Raw genomic sequence first — 19,928 nt, 5'->3', positions numbered from 1 at the left:
TAACCTAATCATCCTCTTATGTAAGGTGGCGAATAATTCTTAAATTAATTTAAGAATTGGTGAATTGAGACCAAATATTTGTCAAATTCCCAATTCCCCTATATAGGTCAAATATGCAGATTTAATTAGAATGAATTGAGGTTTTGATCTTCACTAAGGTGCCAGTTTTTCTCTTCTTTTTTTTCATTCTTAAACTCAATTCAGACAATAGAAAAGAAAAAGAAAAATTTATTGGAAAGGGATTTAAATTAGCATCCAGCCATGAAATAGAAGCTTACTTACCTCCCCTAGATTGTAATATATTTGCTCTTTTCTTTTTTTTTCTTTTTCTTGTTTTAAGAGTTATTATATTTTCTAATATTTAAATTTGATGTAGTTTCTTGTATGAATGATTAATATACAAATAATTAATCAATCCATTTATATTTTCAATTAATTAGAATGAATTAAATTAAAATTAAAATTAAATAGATCAAATTTATCTTAAATTACATTGTAATTTAGATATCTATAGAAGATATAGAATGTAGAAAATAAAGAAATACGTAAAGGAAAATTGTTGAGACTCCTAATAATCCTCCCACAATGATGTAGAATGATAACTATCAACTTTTAATTTGTTATATATTCAATTATGCGGGGCTTTGCTTCCTTACCACATTATTATAGGTGTGTTTGAAAGTCCCATATGTAGATTTCTGACATTACTCTTTTACAAAGCGGTTACTTAGGCAGTGAGATGAGAAGAAATATTTAATATTCCTAAACCAATTTTATGTTTTGTGGTTCTTTAATTTGATAATTTTTAATCTAAACAATAAGGTCTATCAGTTTTGCGTTTACTTTTTAGACACATGAGGGCTGTCAATTAACATATAGTATAGAAAATTATTCGAACAGTACTTAATAATTATTTTGAGATAGACAGAAAAAATAAAAGAAATGTTACAGGTCTCAAATTTTTTACTAAACAAATTATCAAATGTCTCACATGGGTATGAGGTCCGCAAAAATAGACATTTAGTCATTTATTTAGTAGAAGATTTGATATATCTAGCATTACCTAAAAAATAAAGTCATGTCCACAATTTCTTTAATTGAGGGCAATGGTGTGTGTATAGCTACCATTGGATTGCAAAGCACAACATTGCTGTGATGAGATTACATATATATCATCACTATAAAAACACAGGTTAATTAGGACTAAGAAGAGCAAGCAAGTCCATTATTCAAATCATATATGGCAACTTCTCTCCATTATTTCTGCAGTTTAAGTTGTAAATCGTCTTTCAAGCATCCTAAGATATGGAAATGTCCTCGAGTGAGATCCCAAAGCTTTCATGATGAAGGTACTTCAGTTTTTTCTATCCATCTCTTTTAAATTAGTAGAAAACTTTTGTTTGAATGTTTGAATTCATGGGAGCTTGATATACAAAGATGATTAGTCTGGACAAAAAAGCAATTTGAGGAATTTTAGTTTGCATATTCACTTTGCTTGCCACCAAAAGAAAAAATAAAAAAAATCCAAGATTTCACATTTTTGCATATGTATCTCACAAACTAAACAGCACAAATCAAATGTGCTGAAATTTTTTTATGACGATTAATCTAGTCAACACGTTTTATTTTCAGTTTATATATTTTTTTGAGTATGTGTAGTATTTTGTTATAACCTGTATCTCATTTAGTTTTGTTTTGAGTTACAGGAAACTCGGAAAATATAGTGGATGCGAACTTGAGTGTTTTAAGAGAGAAAATAAGAGAGGTGAGGAAGAAAGAGAGGTTGGAGAACATGTGTTGCAGTCATGAAAATGGTTGGAACTACAAAACTGGTTATGATAAAAATCACAAGAGTCATGAAATGTTATCAGAGTCCATAGAGCTCCTAGGTTTAGTTAGTAGTTCACTTGGTCTTGTCTTTCTCAGTGGCTCCTTTTGCATCTTCCTTGTTTCCTTTGTTGTTCATTTGTATAAATGATGGTGTAGAGGTTTGAAAAAGAAAAAAAAAATGTAAATATTTTCACTTTTGATGATCACACTGGTTCTTTTTGCATCTTCTTTGTTTCCATTGTTATTATTCATCTCATATTTAACTATATATTAAGTGGAGTGTAGGAGTTTGTAAATACACTCTTTCACCTTTGTTGATATATTATACACTTCCATGATGAAGAGCAAAAGATTTGTTTGGATCAAAGGAAAATGTCATCTGGAAATTCTATGCCATTAGAACTTTGTTGACATAAAATTACATGTGTTCTTTGTTGGAAAGAAAATAAAAGAAATTAGGTTGGAAAAATTATGCCACAAACTAATGACAGAATGCCTACTTGTATGTTATTTTCCAATTATTAATATAAAATGGTGGATTATCCGATCATAATCATTTTGTAGTACTACTTGACCTTGTCCATGGGCACTGAATAACTTCTCTTGCAGAAGGTCTAAGAAGAATAAATATAACAGTAATATTACGGGACAGTGAGTATTATTAATTTACGATTAGGATCACAATATTATTGGATTAGTTGGAGACAAAAATTGACCACTTAATACATTTGTGACTTTTTATTAATCGACGACACTACATAAAATGTGTTACTGTAACACTCAATATTTTTCGTCTTTAAAGCGGTTATTTAAGGCGAGTAATAAGTGTCAATTAGAGATCAAACCATTTAAAAGTATTCCTCTTAAACTAGGGTTTGATCCATAAGAAACAAATTTATTTATAGATAAACCCTAAATGACACTTGTCTTTTTGTTGACACATGGACAAATTGCATTTGGAGTTAAAACTATAAAGAGTTATATAAAAGTGACGTGGTTAGATTCTTGAAGGAGGACCAACCACATAGCAAGAGACAACCCCAAATAACAAAAAATAAATTAAAAAAAAAAAAAATCTGCTTGCATATGTACATATCTTTATGGAGAACTACATAAATGATATAGTGATTGCACCTAATTTATATACTATTCTTTCATTGTTAGAAATATCTGCATGCCTACTCATCAATGGGGTAGCTAAAATTTGGAGTCTTCACTTCCATGAAATCAACCCCCATTTTGCATACAATAAAAAATGTTGGGTGTATAGCATTAGAGCAAAATAGAAATGCATAGTAGCTAAGATTTATTTACATACACTTTTATGTTCTAATTTTGTGTACGTAGCATCTTTGGTATAGAATCAACAATAATTATTCACAAAATATCAAAATTTTCTACAATCCAATAATAGCAGTTAGCACAAATGGTTAGAACACATAGCCCTTAAATATATTTAATTTAACTAAACACAGCCCTAAGAAAATATATTTATCCAAGCCAATCTTTATTTGATTGGAACACTAATCTGATTTGGTTTGCATAATACAATTGGTCAGAATTATGACACCTCATAATTATAACACATAGCCCAATGATGTTGTTAAAATGCTATGTTAGATGCAACATTGAAAAGTGCTCACAATGAAATTAGTCTCCCTCACGATATACTGCTAGATGAAACAAAGTTTAAACAACCATTTCAAAAGGAAGATTTTCACAAAAGAGATACTGTGTTTTATTTATATATCATAATTATAAAGAAGACATTTTCCTGAAATTGCAGATCGATTTTGGTGGTAGAGAAGACATTTTCCTGAAGGATTTTATCGAGATGGAGATGAGGAACAAAGCCAAAATCAGAAGGAAAACTTAGCTGGTGTAAGGGGGAGAGAGTGAGAGTTAGTGGGGTGCATTGTTTTTAATCTCTTGATGGGTCTCGGGTTGTATTGGTTAGTGGTGGTTTTGTGCTGGGTGTGTCGTAGTGGTGTGTTTGGTTTGTAAGGGTTTTTTTTTTTATTCTAGAGGGTTGATGGTTTTTTTTTTTTTATTGTTAGCAGTGGTTGATATTTGGTGTTTGTCCTGCTTGGGTGGAGGTCCTGTTTGGGTGTCTGTCCTGTTTGGGTTTGCAGTGGTTGGGTTGGTGTGTTAGGGGATTTGGGTTTGGTGTTTGGTGTGAAGTTCTTCTTAATCCTTTTTATTTTTTTGTTTAATCTTTTATATCGTGAAGCTGAGGAGTTCGTTAGATGGTTGCGAGTAGCAGTAGTAGGGATAGTCTGTATTATCTCAAATCTCTCTCGATTTCTGTCATCTTTCTGTACCTTTAATTTCACGTTTTTTAATGAAATTTTTCTTTGTTGATAAAAAAAAAAAATTATAAAGACCACCTAGAGCCATTACATTAGCTAAACCTATGTCCAAAAGCCATCAAAATAGAAACATAATCTACTTATTATTATTAGTATTATTATTAGCCTTTGGAGCACCATGAAGACCAGAGAAGTAACCCTGAGGGTCGTTCTCAAAACCAGTTCTTGATATATATGCTCCATCTCCGCCTAGAGCCTTCATCATTCCTCCTAACCCTCCACTACCGCCAGTGCCAGTGCCACCGCCCTTAGAAGAGATACCTACTCCACCACTTTGGGCTGCACCACCTTTGCCCCCACCACTTTCTTTGCTATCCATTTTTTTTGGTTGAATTATAAAAGAAGATAATGAAAGAGGGATGTGATGGTTAGCTATATATAGAGGAAATAATATTAGGAATTATGAAAAAAATATCATGAAATATTTTATGAAAATTTTTCATTCTTTGATTAGTATATAATGTTTTATTACGTGTAATCTAACAATGGAGGATTTTTCATAATCATCTCGACAATATTTTTGGAAAGGGGGTAAGTGAAGTGATGATAGTGGGTGTAGTAATTTAATGGCCCATTCATTGATTAATTCTTGGAGTTTGATAGACTTCTTCTTCTTGTAAACTGAAACATCACTCCTTTGCATACTCCCATTTCTTTCTTTCTTTTCATGTAAATCAGAGCATTGCAAGCACAAATTACTAGCCGATTCATTTAATACTACTTGAAATTCATTGAACCATCACTACAAAAAATTAATGTTTTAGAGACTAAAATTTAGAGACAATTATTTTTAGGGACCAAATAATTTTGTTGCGAAAGTGTCATTATATTTTTAGCAACAAAAATTAAACATTAGTGATGAATTTTTATCATTTTGGGACCAAATTTTTTGTCTAAAAAAATAAACCATTTTGAAACTAAATTACTTTATCCCTGAAAGTCTATTTATTCGTGACATTTTCAAAATTTTGTCGCTAAAAACCTTATTTTTGACTTTTCGAAATGATCTTTTAGCGACTATCCTCATAACGATGGAAATTAGTCCCTAAATGTCTTTTGAAACAAAATTTTCATTTTTAAAAACCAAAACATTTGATTTCTAAAAATCTTATATGATGTAATGCATTGACCATAGTCCTATGTTTGGCCACCCCTTATATGCCTTCTGTTTCCATTTTCTTTCCTTTTCTTTGCTAGACCGTGTGATGCTTTTTTTTATTTTTTATAACAAGGGTGTATTAAAAAATTTATAGAACCTGTAAATTGATTTGAATCTGTAGAAATAGCACGGTTTAATCCCTTTTTATTTTTAATTGACAATTTGATTTCTCACTTTTAAATAATCAAGAACCATTCATCACCATTTGATTATGACATGTTGGCAAACTAAGTACCAAACGTGGAATAACAAGGCCTATGGGATCAAATTATGACATGTTACATAGTTGGAATCGTATATATTCCTTGAACATTGGGGTGTTACATGCCAACTTTCCACTCAAATATATCATAAAAAATTTATGATATATAAATATAATTATCATAATCATATTATTTTAATTTTTACATGTCAATTTTTATCATAACAACAATACTATATACTTTTTTTTTTTTTTTGGGGATAACACAGGTATCCCCAACTCTCTGATTTTTCAGGAAGCCAGGACTAATCTTACGAGGTAAGTAGTCCGGAGGGAGCCGTGTACCATTTTTAAATGGCTGCAAACACTCACTCAGTGGGGAATCGAACCCGTGACCGTGCGCCTTACCCACACAGTCACGTGTGCGCCCCTAACACTGGGGCATCCAAAACAAATCAAATACTATATACTTTAAAAAATTATCCAAAAAAAAAAAAACATTAATAAACTACATTTATTAAAAATGTAATTTACGTCTCGCTAAATTTAAATATATATTACACACCTTATATTTTGAATGGAATTAAAAATTCATAATAGATAACAATTTGTTTTGTTTGCGGTATACATTTGGCTTCATCATTACAGAGTGGTAGTCGTAGATGGCGCCAACATCCAATGGTGACCAATTGAACCCATTGTAGTCAGAAAAATCATTGAAAATATATATATATATATATATATATATATATTCTTTCAAGTAAAGTTGATCCCTTTATAATTAGCTAAAATCGATTGGACCGTTTAAAAAATTATAACCTAGCACTATATTTGTCCAAGCCCAACGAAGGCCCAATTTTGCTAAGGTTTTAATCTATGTTTATAAGCTATAAAATTTTATTATTATTTCTATTTTTTCAAAAATAAAAAATAAAATCACATGAATGTACTAAGTTTTCATTAATTTGTGATTTGAATCGATTTATGGGTTCTATTAATTTTCTAATGAGAAAAGTTAGCGATCATGAAAATTTTTTCATGAAAATAATCATAAAGACTTATGATCCTTGGATTACCTTGATTAGTGCATGATGCTTTATTCTAAGTGTAATCCAAGGGTCACAAAGCTTTCATGATTATTTTCATGAAAGGTTTTTCATGATACCTAACATTGCTGTTTTCTAATACACAATTTAATAAGAGAAAGGAAACACGAGAGATATAAGGGCTGCCACAAATAAGACTGAGATCAATGTTTCAAATGAATTTCTGCAGTATTAAATGAATCAACAATGCTACACATTCAAAAAATTATTCAGAAAAATATCCTGAATAGTACATCTATGGACCAGAATCGTTGAAAATGTGATTCATATTTTACTAACTTTAAATCTACACCATCCACAATACTACATATTTAGAAAAATTACTTAAAAAATATCCAAATTAGTACATCTATAGACCAAAATCATTTGAAGTGTGATCCACATCATACCAATTTTAAATTTACACCAATGGCGTTTAAGTTTACTAGAAGAAGTCCATCAAACTCCCAAAATCAATGAATGGCCATTAAATATCATCATTACCCCCTCTCTCTATATAGCTAACCATCCCATCCCTCTTTAATTATCTTCTCTCTAGTCTAACCAAAAAACTGTATACCTAATGGGTGGCAAAGGCAGTGGTGGTGGCAAAGGTGGTGGAGGCAAAGGGGGAGGAGGAAAAAGTGGTGGTGGTGCAGGAGGTTCCTTTTCAAAGGGCAGCGGCACTGGCACTGGTGGTGGTGGAGGGTCAGGAGGAGTGATGAAGGCTCCCGGAGGAGACGGAAGATATATATCAAGGGCTGATTTTGAGGGCAACCCTCAGGGTTACTTTTCTGGTCTGCATGGTGCTCCAAAGGGTGATAACAATAATAAGTAGATTATATGTCTTTATTTGGATGGTTTTTGTGGCTTTGGGATGTGGGGTTTTTGCTACATAATGTAATGGTTCTGTCTGTCTGCTCTTTTATGATTATGATATAAATAAATAAATGTATGGTAGCATTTTATCTCTTTTGTGAATGTCTTGCACTAATTTACATTGCTTAATCTAACAATGTTTAGGACTAATCACAATTTGGTACACTTTTTAACATAGAACTCTCTCCATAAAGGACTCCCTCTCCTGAACCTCTTCTCTTAGCTACAGAATGAGCAGAGAACCAATCTGAACTCTTCCAACAAAACTCAACCATCACAAAAAATACGGAACATGGCTACAAAATGCTTTACGTCATTTCTAAACTATAAATTGTTATAATTTTACAAAAAAAAAATATATATATATATATATATATATTATGTAACATTTGTCACAAAATTACTCAAACATATATCACAAAAATGTAGAATAAGATGCATATATGGTAATTACATCACCATTTCTTGTGATCAATTAAGCAAAGATTCCCAGAACCTTCAGAAAAATCAGAAGCTCATACTGACATTGCAGAAACACAAACAAGAAGTAATCACTATGACGTGTCACCACTTCAAAAGAATTCAAGGTTCAGTATTTTTTTTATTTTTTTTTCCTCTTAATACTGTATTTGTTTGGGAGATTTAAAAGGGATTTGGAAAGGAAAAAGAAAAATGGAGATGAAATTTTAATAAAATATATTTATATTTCACTTAGTTTCACACATTTTTTCTTTCGGAATCCCTTCCCGAATCCCTCAATCAAACACAGCATAAAAATCAATTCTGAACAATTCATTCAAAGAGAAAATGAACTCTCACTTCTTAAGCCTTTGTTCATTTGAACGGACACATTGACGTGGAAAATTTCAAACAAGTAGGATACGGACACAATTCAAACATGGTACAAAAGTACACTATTCCATGGTAGTATGATTAGTGAAGAAGGTGGGGCATTAATTATTCGTATTGGGTGATTGAGGAACATGAGCGGGCATAATAAATGGTGATTGGTGAGGGAGTATGACCATGTGATACTCCCAAGACTATTCTATAATTTTCTGTATATGTTATATAGTTATATATGTGTCATACATAATATATACAAAATAATAATTACTTTATACTAAATAAATCTTGTATATAACTCTCCTGCATGAATTTTAAGAGTATTGACCATAATAGTTAAAAATCGAACAAATTACAACAAATATACAATTGCAATATTTTCTTCCTCAAGAGTCTTTTGCTAATAAGTTTACGTATCTACTCTCAAGGGGAGTGTTGGTGTCCGATGAAGACACGTCACCTTAGAAATGACTTGTGCTTCGTAGCGCAGGAGGGTAGTTCGTGCAAGATAAAACTGACTTGATAACCATTTCATATAACAGGACACAGAATATTAGCATGACTAGCAAGGCCAATGACCATCATGCATGAGTTGCATCACAAAATTGATCAGAGAGAGAGAGAGAGAGAGAGAAATGACCAAAAACTCAAAGCAGTTTCAACATGTGCAAGTTGAATGATCCGTTAGCAAACAGTTATTAATACCAAAAATCAGCTAAAATAAGAAATTCATATCTTCGTGTGAGACTTTAAAATCAAGTGTATTTTCATGAACTAGACCAAAAGAGGTAGCTTACCCAAACAGAAGATGGCTTTGATCCACGAATACACACAAAATGTTCAACTGCACTGCCGAGTAGTACTCTTGTAAACCTCCCGCACATGAATTCCATAAAGCAAAGGTTCAATTCAAATAGTGGATCTCATTATACTTTCTTTCAAAATGCACCAAGCTTTTCAAATGTTTCTATGGAGGCCCATCACATTAATAAGAAATATGACTGCAGGTAGGTTGGGGCACCTCTTCAACTGTTATTGGTTGGAAGTTAAAATCACGGAAAATTCTAAACATACATAAAATTCATACAAAAAACTTGACAAGAATGATGTGACAATGTTATGATTATAAATAAATCCATCTTCAATGGTGTTTTGTTTTAAAGTGAAAGGTTTACAATGAGTCACATCATTACGTATGAATTTTTTGTTTAAGTATAACATTACTCTAAATTCACTACAAGTTTACAATCTTTAAAAAAATTGGTATGCCTTGTACCTAGAAAGCTTGGTAACAAAGAAACATCTTTTATGTAACATTTTAACCAAGTTGTTAGCTACTGTCTACCACAAAACAAAGATCCAACAAAGAGTTTCACAAAAAAGCGAACTTTTTCGAATGCCTTAAAACAGTTTTTCGATCTTAAAATTGGTATGCCTTGTACCTAGAAAGCTTGGTAACAAAGAAACATCTTTTATGTAACATTTTAACCAAGTTGTTAGCTACTGTCTACCACAAAACAAAGATCCAACAAAGAGTTTCACAAAAAAGCGAACTTTTTCGAATGCCTTAAAACAGTTTTTCGATCTTGATGTTTAAAATTGTTAATCAAGTAGGCGAGGGAGTGAATCCATATGGATAAATTTGAAATTGATTGTAAACCTAAATGTTCTGTGTTATGTTGCTATTAGAAAACACTCATGGCCATGGAGACTTGTTCAAAATCACATTTGGTAACATGTATCCTAATTATTCAAGCCCGTCAAAGGGCTATCAGCAGTGAAAATAAAGTCTAAAAATTAGAGCTTCCTTGAGTATTACAGTGAAATTTTATGTTCTGAAAGCATTATGAATATCAATGAAGTCAGATGAGAACGAACTAGCAGATTCATCATATGCTAGGGGGTTACAAGCTCCACTCCAAAAATCAAGCTTGATCTTTTAAATTACTAAGAAATTTAGTCCAGTGTCTTTTCCTTCTGGACAAATTTTTTTAAAAACAAAAATAGAAAAGCTTACATAATATTTCCTTCTGGACAAAATATCACATTGATAACAAAACATACCTTGGGTATGTGAGCTATATCGTTAATTATTGTGATCAGCTAAGCAAAGATCCCCAAAACCTTCAAAAAAATCAGTGGCCCATATAGACATTCCAAAAATGTAAACTACAAGTAAACATTATAAATGTCTTCCATACTAGTTTCGGAAAACACTAAAGCACAAGATGTTAGAAATGCAGACTAATTAAGTGCATAAAATTTTTCCTCTGCAATTTCAATATTGAGGATCCAAAAAAAATAAAAAGAGTAAAATATATATAACTTAATTGCCCATGTTTGTCTGCAGGAGGGTGGTTTGTGCAAGAGAAAACTGACACTTCATAACCAATTCATAGAACAGGACAGAGAATGTCAGCGTGACCAGAAAGGCCGATGCCCATCATTAAGTTGCATACCAAATTGATGAGATAGAGAGAGAGAGAGATGACCACAAACTCAATGCAGTCTCCACATGTGCAAATTTAATGGTCTGTTAAAAAGTAAACAAACAGTTATTAATACCAAAAATCAGCTAAAATAAGAAGAAAAAAAATTCCCCCTTCATACGTGCATGTGTGAGACTGTCAATGTCTGATTTGAGAGCATATTCATGAACTAGAACTAAAGAGGTAGCTCACCCAGAAAAGACAGCAAACAGAAAATGGCTCGGAGAATGTTCAACTGCACTGAAGAGAACTCTTGTAAACCTCCTGCTCCAGCTCTACTGGAGAAAACTGCACAACTCCTCTCTTGACTCCAATGTAATGAATTCCATGGAACAAAGGTTCAATTCAAACAGTGGATCACGCTATATTTTCATTCCAATTACACTGAGAATTTATAAATTTTTCTATGAACCATCACATTGATAATAAATATGATGCGGGTTGGTTGGGCATCTCTACCACTGTTGTGATAGAAGTTAAATCACTTCAAGTTTTTACAACCTTCAAAAGATTTGGTATGCCTTACTGGAACCTAGAAAGCTTAGTGAAAATTTGACGAAAGGATCATCTTTTATGTCCCATTTCGACCAAGAGGTTACCTACTATTTACCACAATACTAAAATCCAACAGGGAGTTACAAAAAATAAACTTTTTTAAATGCTTTATACAGTTTTTCTATCCGCAATTTCAAAATTGTGAATCAATTAGTTTAGCGAGGCAGTGAATCCACATGGGTAAATTTGAAACAGATTGTAAACCTAAATGTTCTATTGTCAGTTACTAATACAGAAAACACCCATGGTCATGGAGACTTGCTGAAAATCACAATCAGCAACATGTATCCAAATTATTCAAGCCCTTTAAAGGGTTATCAGCAGTCAAAATAAAGCCCCAAAAACAGAGCCTCTGTTTGGAAATTATTAAATTCTCACTCTCTGTTTGGCAATTTTTTTTTTTTTTCCTTCCCTGATACGAAAGCATTATGAATATCAATGAAGTCAGTTTAAAGAATTAGAAGATTCATCATATGCTAAGGGGTACAAGCCCCACTCCAAAAATCAAGCTTCATCTTTTAAATCACACAGAAATTTAGTCCAGTGTCTTTTCCTGAATATAGCTATCAATTGAACAAGCAAATGTGAAAATAAGTAGTTACAGTCAGAGAGCAAATACAACTCATATCACATCAAGAAATCAATTAACACAGTAATATATCTGGCAAAATCATCTGACTTCATTACTCAAAATCATCCACAAACACAAGAATTGACAACTGAAACACAATAGTAAGCATTAAAAAAATATATAAGCCCAGGAAAGAAATATTTGTGAACAAAGTTCCAAAATTTCTATTCATTCTCATTAAATTTGGGAACGAGCCAACAACAAAACTTGGGGTGAAATTCCCCAATAGTAGCATCAATTCGTACTAAAACATTTAAAATCTTCCCCCATGTTACATTGATAACTAACAATGCTTCTGCTTTTCCACAATAGAAAAAGCAAATTTTAAATAACCTACATTTAATAATAATATGTTAGGTACCCAATTCAAACTTGATCAGTAAAACTACCTCTAATACTCTGGCTTCACATTACTTGTTCTTCACCGTAACGCCGCGTCCACCGGCAATAATAACAGTGGTAGCCATACCCAGAAACATCCCATGCTCAACAACACCAGGGTTTCTGAGAATTGCATCACTGGCAGCATTCAAATCCCCAAGATCTTTCTCAAAATACAAATCAATTATATAGTTCCCATTATCAGTCACAAATGGTTGACCATTTTCGCTACAAGTCCTAAGCTTTGCAACACAACCCACTTCGTTAAACAACAATTGAAGCCTTTGGGCTGTGAATTTCCAACAAAAAGGCACAATCTCAACCGGCATAGCTAACCCACTACCCCCTAAATGCTTAACCAATTTCGATTCATCAACAACAACAACGAATTTCTTGCAACAACCCTCAATCATCTTCTCTCTCAGCAACGACCCACCTCGTCCTTTCACCAAATTCATATAGGGATCGACCTCATCAGCACCATCGATTGCCAGATCGAGAACAGGGTGTGAATCGAGGTCAGATAGAGGAATTCCCAAAGACAGAGCTTGCTCGTGGGTCATCTTGGAAGTGGGTATTCCAACAATGTCCTTGAGATCGCCTTGGCGCAATAGTTGGCCGATTTTATCGACGGCGTGTTTGGCCGTAGACCCAGTTCCCAAGCCTAAAACCATGCCTGATTTGACGAACTCGACGGCCTTGTAGGCGGCGACTTTTTTAAGCTCGTCTTGGGTGAGAATCAAGGGAGGGAGAGAAGGAGAGGGAACCGTGATCGGCGTATCAACTGTTGGATTGTCGGTTACAATGAAATGAGGGTAAGGAATAGCCATAAAAAGACTGAGAATCAATCAACAAAATCGAAGAGGAAAAAAACAAGAATCAAAATGGGCTTAGAATTGACACAGAAGAAACATTCTAAAAAGGAAAATTTGAGTGGAACCCAGAAATCTGAGCCGTTGATTTTGGAGAGAGAGAAGATGCGGTGGGTCGTTTGCGTATTGGTTTGTGTGGTGGCGAGGATGGAGAGTTAAAGGTTGAGAGAGAGAGAGAGAGAGAGAGAGAGAGGGGTTTGGGTGGGAACTAGGGTTTTCAATAGATGCATTTATAGAGTTGGAGGAAAGCATCAGAAGAATTTATAAAGAAAAGAAAATTGGTGGAGTTTGGGAAAATGATCAGAAATCGTGGAAGCTTCAGAAAATGCGAAGAGAGAGAGAGAGACAGAGAGAGACAGAGAGAGCGTTTGTGCGGTGGGAAAGAGATTCTGGTTTGTGTTTTTGAATTAAATTTTTTAAAAATTAAGTTTTTTGGTTTTGTGTTTTTTTATTTTTAGTGAATATTTTTTAAATTTTAAATATTTTTTTATTTTTTAGATGTACTTTACTTAAATGTATTTAAAAAGTAAAAAAATTATGAAAAAATATTTTTAAAAATTAATAAATACATAAAAATATAAAAAATGTACTGAATTTTCTTTTTTATATATATATTTTGGGTATTTAGTGAATTTTTAAAAGATTTTTTTCATAAATTTTTTATTTTTTAGATACATCTAAGACCATCTCCAACGGTGAACCAAACCCAGCATCAGATTTAAATTTTGATGAAAAACCCACTTTTTCACGCTCCAACGGTTGCACCAAAGTCATACCAAAATGAGAATTCAGCAAACAAGACATCAAACTGAGATCAAGACACAGATTTTACCAAATCACTGTTACTGACCGTTGAAAATGGTACACCGGTCGACCAACCGGTTGCCCGGCCGGTTGACCAACCGGTCAACCAGTAAAAGATTCAAACAGTTCAGGAAAAAAAGTTCAAACCGTTAAAAAAAAAAAAAAAAAAAATTTTGCCTAACCGGTCAACCGGCCGGTCGACCACCCCGGTTGTCCCGAAAAAAGTTCAGAAAGTTCAAAAAAAGTTCAGACAATTCGCAAAAAAAAAAAAAAAAAAAAAAATTGGCCTAACCGGTCAACCGGCCGGTCGACCACCCGGTTGTCCCGGGATAGATTTGGTGAAGGTGAACCGTTGGAGCCTGAAGTATCAAATTCAGGAAATGGCCATTTTTTAACTCAGATTTGGTGAAATTTTTGATTCACCATTGGAGATGCTCTAAGTTAGGTATGTCTAAATATTTTAAAAATTGTTTAAAATATTACAAAAAAATCAATAAAAACAAAAAAATACCAAAAAAAAAAAATTTAAATTTTTTTTTTTAAAAAAAGTGAAACCAACCATAGTCATTCACTAAAAGTAGGGGTGGGCGCGGGTCGGTTGCGGCCACGGAACCTCCAATCCGCCATCCGTCCGCCAGATTGGCGGATTGAAGAAAATCAATCCGCATCCGTCCGCTAATCCGGCGGATGTGGATTGAGCGGATTGGCGGTTTGGCGGATGGATGCGAATCGGTTTGGCGGTTTAAAATTTTATAAATTTTCAACATAATTCAACTTGTGCACTTCCTCAAACGAAAAAAGAAAAAAAAGAAAAAGAAAGTATTACAGTTAATGACTTAAAAAAATATTACAATCACTGTATGCCTTATCTAAAGAAAAAAAGTTTGAAACTTTAGAATATCATGATCACTGCATGCCTCATCCACATATTACAATCACAGTATGATTCATCCCCATAAAGTATTACAATCTGTGATTCTTAAAATATAATAACAATTCAAATCACCAAAACCATGAATAGAGCAGTAGTAGAGATTGAATGTCTCTGTATTGTTACATCTACATATGTTTTTGAAAACAAAAACCAACCAGCATATATCATATTTTCTATTTATTATTTTTAGAGTTACATTTAAAAACTAAAAAATATATATGAATAATACGTTTATTTTTTTCAATTCAAAAAATATATTCAAGTTGAAAACTTTTTTTCAACAGAATATTTAAACTCTTTTTCAATTGAAAACACAAATATAATATTTAAATAAATTAAAAATACAAAGTCTTATAAATTACTATGGGTGCTCGCGATTTGGCGGTTTGGCGGTTCGGTTGCGGCCAAAAAATCTCAAATCCGCCATCCGTCCGCCAAATTGGCGGATTTGAGAAAATCAATCCGCAACCGTCCGCTCGCCATCACGCATCCGTCCAAAATGCGGCGGATCGGTTTGGTTCTGTCAGTTTTGGCGGATCGGTATATCCGCTGCTCACCCCTAACTAAAAGTATTTTTTGAATCGTATCCCGAGGACTGTTGCTATGCAGGAGAAAATTTTGTTTGGACGAAACTGTGTGTTTTTTTTTTTTTATCAGGACGAAATTGTGTTTAGTTTTAGTTTTTTGAATTTAATTTTTTTTAAATTGTGTTTTAGTTTTAGTGAATATTTTTAAAATTTTATGTATTTTTTTATTTTTTTTAGATACACTTTATTTAGATATATTTAAAAATAAAAAATTATGAAAAATATTTTAAAAAATTAATAAAAATATGAAAAATATACTGAATTTTTCGTATTTTTATTATATTTTGGTATTTAGTAAATTTTTTCATAAAAATTATACTTTTTAAGTATATTTATGTTAGGTGTGTCTAAAAATTAAAAAAATATCTCAAAATATTAAAAAATTCAATAAAAACAAAAAAAAAAATAAGGAAAACAAGAAAGTAAAATTTTTTATAAAGTATTTTCAAAAAATTGAAAACAAACATAGTGAATTTTATTTTGAATAATGATAAATACCCACCAATTTTACTTAGGTTTGGCTGGGAATTTAGGAAGAGATTTAGGGGGGGAGGGGAAGAAGGAAAAAAATATATGAAACTATCTTTTTCATTTCTCTTTCCGAATTTCTCTTTAAATTCCCCAACTAAACATAGCATAAAAGTTCCAAAATGTTTGTCTCGCATGGGTATGTAAGATAGAAATTTAATAAAATTTTTGAAATTTCTAATATTTTTATTTTATTTTTATAATAATTTAGGTCTTTTGGGGAAGTAATTTATAAACTAGATTATTAATTTTTTGATTTATTTATATCACATCACTCTTTTATTTTTGCACGTTTTTGGTAATAAATAAAAAAATAAAAAAAACCTATTTAACACTTCCTAAAATAGACCTTAAGGCTCCGTTTGGGAAGATAGGTTGTGGGTTTTTTTTGGCTATTTTAGCCATAAAAGACAAAATAGACTATTTTAACCACAACAAACAAAACATCACATCCAACCCATAATCATTACATTCTTCTCTCACAAAAAAAGTCAAAAAGTCAAAAAGCCCTTCTCAAACCAAGTTTTTTAGCTCAGTCTAAAATAGCCAAAAAAATTAAAAAGCCAAAAAGTCAACTCACTTCCCAAACCAACCCTAAATATGATGTAAAATTTTTTGTGTGTATTAAATTTGTATCGGAAAAGATTACATTATTGGACAAGGGGTACCTGTTGTGCTCTAAGCACAGCAGGGTGGGCTGTGCGGGCAAAACGGCATAGCTTTGACGCTTTTTTTTTTTTTTTTTTAAAATTGTTGTAAAGTTTCTTTAACAGCCTAATTTTGTGGTTTGAAACAAAACAAAGATAAAACCTCACAAATATTCAAAGGAAAACATTTATTGATATATTTTTATTTCATTTTTATGAGATTTAATGAGTATTTATTGGCTAATATTTTTGGCATTTCAAAAAAAAAAATTAGATGAGACTAGTTTTTTTTTTTTTGGCGATAGGTTGTCTCCAATTCAATTTTTGGACTGGATAGCACTGTTCAAGTCCATGAAGTCTACCATGAGTCTCATTTTTATCATCTGAACCGTTTATTTTTTTAGTTTACTATGTGTAAATTATCCACCAAAAAATTCAAGTTGATTGGATCTCTGTAACTATATAATTTTATTATATTTGTCTCTGAAAAAAATGAACAATAGGAATGATTTGAAAATAAACCAAATCTTTTTTCAAAGACAAATATAAAAAAATTATATAACGATGTAAATCAAATCAACTTAATTTTTTTATATGGGTGATCTATCCAAAGTGACCTAAAAAATGAATGATTCGGATGATCGAAACGAAATCCATGACGGAGCTTGAGCGCCCTAACAATGATGTCTAATCTAATATTTGGACTAAACACATTTCATTCCTCTTTTTTTTTTACATTGATATTTATTAGAGTGTAACTAACTATATTTTATTTTTCACAAATAAATACATAAAATTAACAAGTCATCTACAATATGTTTTTCGTTTTTTACATATATTATTTTTAAATTTATCAACACTGACAAATAATTATACTTTAGTCCATGGAGAATAAAATATACATAGTTATATTTTAATAAATATCAATGTAAAAAAAATACAACTAGTAACATTTGATTTTTTAAAAATCAACCTACTGTCAAAAAAAAAAAAAAAAAAAACTAGTATCATCTTCTTCTTCTTTTTTTAAATGCCAAAAATATTAGTCAATAAATACTCATTAAATCTCATAAAAATGAAATAAAAATATATCAATAAGTGTTTTCCTTTAAAGATTTGTAAGATTTTATATTGTTTTGTTTCAAACCACAAAACTAAGCTATTAAAGAAACTTTACAACAACTTAAAAAGAATAAAAAACAAAACAAAAGCATCAAAACTATGCCGTTTTACCCGCACAGCACACCCTGCTGTGCTCTAAGCACAGCAGGTACACTTTGTCCTACATTATTTTAATAATTGTTTGTTTCACTTATTTATAATTTTACAAATGATAAATTACTCGCATATCTTTGAAATTATTACTCGAAATTAATTTAATTTTTGTCTTTTTAACCATGTCAACTTAACAAATTTGTCTTATAAAAATAAAAAGGCACACGAAAATCAAACATGAAAATAAAATTTTTAAAATTTGACATCTAGAACGTATTAATAACAAAAATATTTTTTTAAAAAATGAATGATCAAGTATAAAAATGATGGCACAACAGCTCAAATTATTATATGTTCAATCTTTCTCTTTTTTCATGATTATGCATTATGTTATTTTAATTTGTAGTATGTAACTTTAAATAAGTTTGATTATATAGCTTGTTATTTTAAAATGATAGTTAAAATAAGAGAATAAATAGAGAAAAGTTTATTGTGCCAAAAAAATAACCAAAGCCTCATTTGGGAACAGGTTATTTTAGTAATTTTTTGGCTAAAATATGAGGTAAAAAAATCAGTACGTTTGGAATGATTTTTTTTAATTTTTTACGAAAAGATGTGCAAAAAATAGAGAGAAAATAAAATTTTTAATTGCGTTTGGTAGAGTTTTCTAAAATATAATTTGAGAATAGAGTTATATTTTGAGTTTATGAGTTTTGAAATTATGATTTGAGTGTAGAAAATTTGATTACTTATAAGTTTTGAAAATAGTTTTGAAATGAGTTTTGAGTTGAATGTTTAGCATCCGTTTGGGAAGTGGGTTAGTTTTTTGGTTTTTTTGGCTATTTTAGCCTGGGCTAAAAAGTTTGGTTTGGGAAGGGCTTTTTGGCTTTTTAAACTTTTTTTGTGAGAGAAGAGTGTAATGATTATGGGTTGGATGTGATGTTTTGTTTGTTGTGACTAAAATAGCCTATTTTGTTTTTGTGGTTAAAATAGCCAAAAAAGTCCATAAACTCACTTCCCAAACAGTGCCTTAATTGAGTTTTTAATATTTGATGTGACATGTAAAATAAGAAAATCTATTTAATTATGAGTTTTGGAAAGATTTTTCAAAACTTAATTCAAATTGTTATAGCTCATAACCAAACACACTACTCAAAACTTGATTGAAAATTCTAATCAACACTCATAAGCAAAATTTTTTTAAAATTCAATTACAAAAATTAATTATTAACAGAAAATAACATTAATCAATTTTTTAATTAAAGATATTACAAAGGAGACAAAAAAAAAAATCAAAATAAATATTCAATTACTGATTTAAAATAACTTTTGATTTTATATTTGGTTCGAATTTTTTTTAAAATATTTTTCAGTTAAAATATTTTTATATTTTTAATAATTACTGTCATAAATTATTTGCTATTTATTGTATTGTTATTTTCAAATAAATGGCCAAAAGATTTATTAGGTATTATCTATGTGGGAGTGAAAAAAAAAATTAGAATATCATTTTGTTAACATCTACGTAGCTTACCGCACACAATTCAATTTTATTCAAATTTTTTTATTTGCAGATTTTCATCAATTCTGTGGGAAATGCCTCCTCCATATACTTCGTCATTTATGTCATCTGTTCAACCACCAACTTTTATAACAGAGACTAAACAACCAACAACTTCACAATCTTCATAATTAATTTCATAATTTACAAATTCACTCTATATATTCGCAGATGATATCGGTGTAAAACAAGAAAACCAAATACAGCTGTTTTGATAAGGATCAAAGCTTAAGAGCAGAAGTCGAAACCTTTCCCAACTGCTCAGCATCGGTCGATCGGCAGGAAAATCGAGGGGTCTTCCGGCCGGTCAACCGGATCCACCTAGCTGTCTAGTTTAACAGCAAGCCTCAATTC

The 19,928-nt window shown here is 31.4% G+C and overlaps 1 protein-coding gene and 1 long non-coding RNA gene across 2 annotated transcripts; both read right to left on the bottom strand.

Annotated features, from left to right (window-relative positions):
* Window positions 1-10,499: 10,499 nt before the first annotated feature.
* Window positions 10,500-11,177, bottom strand: LOC145791057 (uncharacterized). Its single transcript, XR_014330708.1, has 2 exons — window positions 11,052-11,177; window positions 10,500-10,903 (listed from the first exon to the last, which is right to left on the bottom strand). It is a non-coding gene; the product is annotated as an uncharacterized LOC145791057 (long non-coding RNA).
* Window positions 11,178-12,185: 1,008 nt separating this feature from the next.
* On the bottom strand, window positions 12,186-13,689 carry LOC114309833 (putative ribose-5-phosphate isomerase 2). The gene has a single exon (XM_028255659.2). The coding sequence runs from the start codon at window positions 13,254-13,256 to the stop codon at window positions 12,456-12,458; it is 801 nt and encodes a 266-aa protein (XP_028111460.1). The 5' UTR covers window positions 13,257-13,689; the 3' UTR covers window positions 12,186-12,455.
* Between the last annotated feature and the right edge of the window lie 6,239 nt (window positions 13,690-19,928).

The sequence above is a fragment of the Camellia sinensis genome, chromosome 5 (genome assembly GCF_055761805.1).
Source record: "Camellia sinensis isolate YWXY chromosome 5, ASM5576180v1, whole genome shotgun sequence".
Taxonomy (NCBI): domain Eukaryota; kingdom Viridiplantae; phylum Streptophyta; class Magnoliopsida; order Ericales; family Theaceae; genus Camellia; species Camellia sinensis.
The sequence above is the reverse complement of the archived record's forward strand: the minus strand, read 5'-3'. Positions and strand labels throughout refer to the sequence as shown.